Source organism: Aulonocara stuartgranti (assembly GCF_965226115.1).
Source record: "Aulonocara stuartgranti genome assembly, chromosome: 7".
Classification (NCBI taxonomy): domain Eukaryota; kingdom Metazoa; phylum Chordata; class Actinopteri; order Cichliformes; family Cichlidae; genus Aulonocara; species Aulonocara stuartgranti.
This window is the reverse complement of record NC_138945.1, coordinates 66,998,656-67,002,542: the sequence shown is the minus strand read 5'-3', so window position 1 is coordinate 67,002,542 and position 3,887 is coordinate 66,998,656. Positions and strand designations below refer to the sequence as shown.

At 43.1% G+C, this 3,887-nt stretch overlaps 1 protein-coding gene across 3 annotated transcripts; it reads right to left on the bottom strand.

Annotated features, from left to right (window-relative positions):
• Nucleotides 1-515: 515 nt before the first annotated feature.
• On the bottom strand, nt 516-3,660 carry LOC309710508 (uncharacterized protein). Of its 3 annotated transcripts, none has more exons than XM_082540039.1 (3): nt 1,546-3,660; nt 984-1,140; nt 516-644 (listed from the first exon to the last, which is right to left on the bottom strand). In XM_082540039.1, the coding sequence occupies exon 1, from the start codon at nt 3,491-3,493 to the stop codon at nt 1,913-1,915; it is 1,581 nt and encodes a 526-aa protein (XP_082396165.1). In that variant the 5' UTR covers nt 3,494-3,660; the 3' UTR covers nt 516-644; nt 984-1,140; nt 1,546-1,912. The 3 variants fall into 3 exon arrangements, with proteins under 3 accessions (XP_082396165.1, XP_082396164.1, XP_082396163.1); XM_082540038.1 differs by lacking the exon at nt 516-644 and having other exon boundaries at nt 785-1,140; nt 1,546-1,621; nt 1,700-3,660; XM_082540037.1 differs by lacking the exon at nt 516-644 and having other exon boundaries at nt 785-1,140.
• Between the last annotated feature and the right edge of the window lie 227 nt (nt 3,661-3,887).

Here is a 3,887-nt window from a genome sequence, read left to right as displayed (position 1 = left end):
GTGCTAATGTTTTAGCCGTTAGCTGTAATGTTAGTTAGATTGTGGCTATAAGAGTCTGGGTCAGTTGTAACAACAACAGTCTGGGTTAGTTGTGACAACCATGTTACAACTAACCCCACTATTAATTTAACTAATTTTTTTTTTTTTGTTTTCTTTGAATTACAGTATGCCTAGGTCATGGAAAAGAAAGACTGACCGAGGGGTGCCTCTCAGTATTTTGGAGAGAGCATCGGCTGGGCATAGATGGCGGGCGCAGCTACAGGCGGGTGGCGTGGTGAAATTGTTTGGTGAGTGTAATTAATTTTATGTAATTCTAAGTATAGATCCTGCCTGGAATTAGGTAATAGTAACAAAGGCAAATGAATAAACAAAGGATGTTGGAAAGAAATGACACCCACCTCTCCCACAGGGGAATTGTAGAAAAAGAGGAGAGGCAAAAGGGGTACACTGTATTTATAGTATTGCACCAAAGAAGAAGAAGAAAAGATTGAGGAGGGGCTCTAACTGATAATGAACATGTAACGCAATCTGTACTTACGCCAAACCTTTAATGCGTGGAAATCAGGACTGTTGACCTTGGGCAGTTCACTAGGTGTCAGTGTCATCAATTTCACCCCGATGTTTAACCCAGAATCACAGTTTCTCTAAAAATAGGTTACAAGAAATCAAATGTATCCCAAATATCTATATCCTGTCAGAAGCTAGTTTCGTAAAGGAGATTGGTAGTAGCTGCTCCACCACAGGAACAATAAGGCTTCCTGCACACAATGGACACCACACTTACTTAACATAAACACATTTATTAGACACAATTTTAAATAATAAACCCCTTTTTTTTGTAGTGTCTTTCCACTCAGTGTCATAAGAAAAATAAAATAAATAAAAACAAATATGTATCCTTTAAGGTCCTTTGGCCAAAAGAAAATCACCTGAGCTCAGGGAAAAATAAAGCGCATCGTTGGGGCCCTTTGAATTGTTCCTACCGCTCTGTTGGAACGGTGTAGCATCCAATAATAGCATCCAGCAAGCAGCAACGACCATCTATTTGCCAGGACGGTTCGGCAGAGTCATCAGATGAGGACTTCCACAAGGCAGTTCATCCAGTAGGATCCAGGGCACCAAAAGGGCAAACAAACCAGCCTACACACAAGTGTGCAGAAGAATTAACTGAAATGTTCATAAGTCTCAGTACCACTGACTCAGTGTCCATGTCACTAACGGCTTATTTAACAGACTTACCATTATAATAATACAGGTTTGTCAAAATAAAAATATAACAGAACATAAATGCTGTTAACAATGCTTATTAATGCTGTTCTCTTAGGCATAACATAATAACACTGTAACTGACCTCGTGTCGGCCGCCATTTCAGGACATTAGCTAGGCTCACTTAACAGCTAGCTTGCTAACAGTCAGCCAATAACACACGTTATACAATATTTAGCCTCTTTCTTAACAACATGACAGCAGTAGATTTGATACCTCGCTGCAATATAATAAGGCACAAAACATTTCATACGAACATGAGCTGCACGCTAACTCACCAGAGGAGTTCGTGTAATGGCGAATGCTGTCGGACTCAGCTCCGCTTCACGTTTGTAACCGCTACAAGACTTTTTCCTAACAACATATTAAATCATTAGCTTCACATATAAAGGTTTTTAAAACTATTTACAGCAACTCAAATGTCTACTGTACCCGAATTTCCAGCTCGTAGAGGGCACGAGAGCAGCATGCGCCTCATCGGATGAACGGAAGGAAAAACTCTGTAGCTGGACTAGAGAGTGGCTATGCGCACGGCACAGTGGTGCGTTCAGTGACCACAAATAATCAGAAATCCCATACTCAAACAATGATCTGGGTTACACTCTCCCCCTCTAAAGTGCATGAGTCTCTGCATGCACACTTGACTTAACAGGTGTGTGAAGGAAAGTGCTCTGAGAGAATACAATTGCGAAACTCTGACAAAAAGGAACTGAGAGCCAAAATTAAAGGCTCACCTAACTCATCATAAGTTAGTTTACGAGGTTGGCGTCTCTCTCTCCCAGAACGCCGCAACTCTACTGTCTCTGGCTCTAAACTCCGCTCAGCAGTGTCGCTGCTTCCTTGATTCATTTCAACAGATTCTGTTTGTTCAGGAATGTCAATAACAACCCAACCTGGACCTTCATCAGATGGAATGGGAGATGTGGTCACCTCATTGCTTTCTGAGTGTAACAAAGGCTCAGGTTCAGAAACATGACTGGGTGTTTCTCGTGCGTGTGACTCGTCTTGTGGCTCTGCACGGGGCAAACTAGAATGCACATCCCCAGTGGACAGCTGAGGTGTGATAACCTGCCTTTCAGTCTGGATAAAAGGACCTCTGGTTATTATTTCTGGAACCGCAAAAGCTGGATACACTTCGTCCTCATCACTGTATACCTCATCTTCCTGACCATCAGGGTTATCAGAAGATTGTACTTCTCTTTCGGCTTTGTTTCTCAGTTTCTTCCCTTTAGAGGACCCATGAGATCTGCTCCCTGCTATTTCTTCCACAGGTAAGAACCCACACGGTAGAAGGAGATCCCTGTGTAAGGTGCGTTTTGGTCCGTCTCCCAACTCGGGTTCCACAACATAGACAGGGCCATCATTGATTCGTTTAACCACAACATGTACTTTCTGTTCCCACCTGTCTGAGATTTTGTGTTTACCTCTGATACTCATGTTCCTAACCAAAACCCTGTCACCTGCACAGAGCTCGGCCACTCTAATCCTCTTGTCAAACCTAACTTTATTCCTTTCTCCGATCTTCTGGGAGTTTTTTGCAGCTAGGGTGTAGCTCTCCTCCAGACGTTGACGAAGGTTGTTCACATACTCTGAATGAGACTTATGGTTGGCATTTTCAGGTTGGATACCTAAGACTAAATCAATGGGTAGTCGGGGTTGTCTGCCAAACATCAGTTCATAAGGAGAGAAACCAGTTGTGTCGTTCCTCGTGCAGTTATACGCATGAACTAAGGGTTTAACAAAGTCCCTCCAGTGAGATTTGTCTTCCTCTTCCAACGTACCCAACATATCAAGAAGCGTCCGGTTAAACCTTTCCACCGGGTTTCCGCGAGGATGATAAGGTGTAGTGCGGATTTTGTCTGCTCCTATCAACACACATAGCTCTTTGATTGTGTGAGATTCAAAGTCTCTACCCTGATCACTGAGTAGACGACTGGGAAACCCATAATGAACTATGAAGTTCTCCCACAGAGCTTTTGCAATGGTCCTGGACTTCTGATCTTTAGTTGGCACTGCCACAGCAAACTTCGTAAAATGGTCAGTGATAACTAATATGTTCCGGGTGTCTCTGTTGTCTGGCTCAACTGACAAATAGTCCATACAGACGAGTTCAAGCGGGTAAGTTGCTATAATATTTTCAAGAGGCGCTGCCTTCTGAGGCACTGCTTTCCTCCTGACACAGCGTGGACACTGTCTGCACTTCTCTTCTACAGACTTTGTCATCATTGGCCAATAGAATCTGGAACGGGCAAGATGCAGTGCTCGTTCAAAACCAAGATGACCAACTTCATCATGCACTCCACGCAACGCTTTCCCTCTGAACTGTTCAGGTAGGACTAACTGCCATACAGTGTTGTCTCTATTTGTCCATTTCCCGTACAATACTCCATCTCTCATTTCGAGTCTTCTCCACTCCTTGAGAAGGAGCCTAACATCAGGAACTTCAAGGTTTATGTAACCCAGGTCCCACGTAGCTATGGTAAAGCTAGAGTATATAGTACAATGAGACTGGGCCTGGGTTCGTAGTGCTACTAATAATAATACCTGATACCCTCTAATTGCTATAATAAGGACCACCACAACTGTATTTTACACAAATTTATCCCTCACCGGGTATTTA

Excerpts from the sequence above, each read along its gene's own strand:
- LOC309710508 (XM_082540039.1), bottom strand. The coding sequence starts at position 3,493 with ATGATGACAAAGTCTGTAGAAGAGAAGTGCAGACAGTGTCCACGCTGT.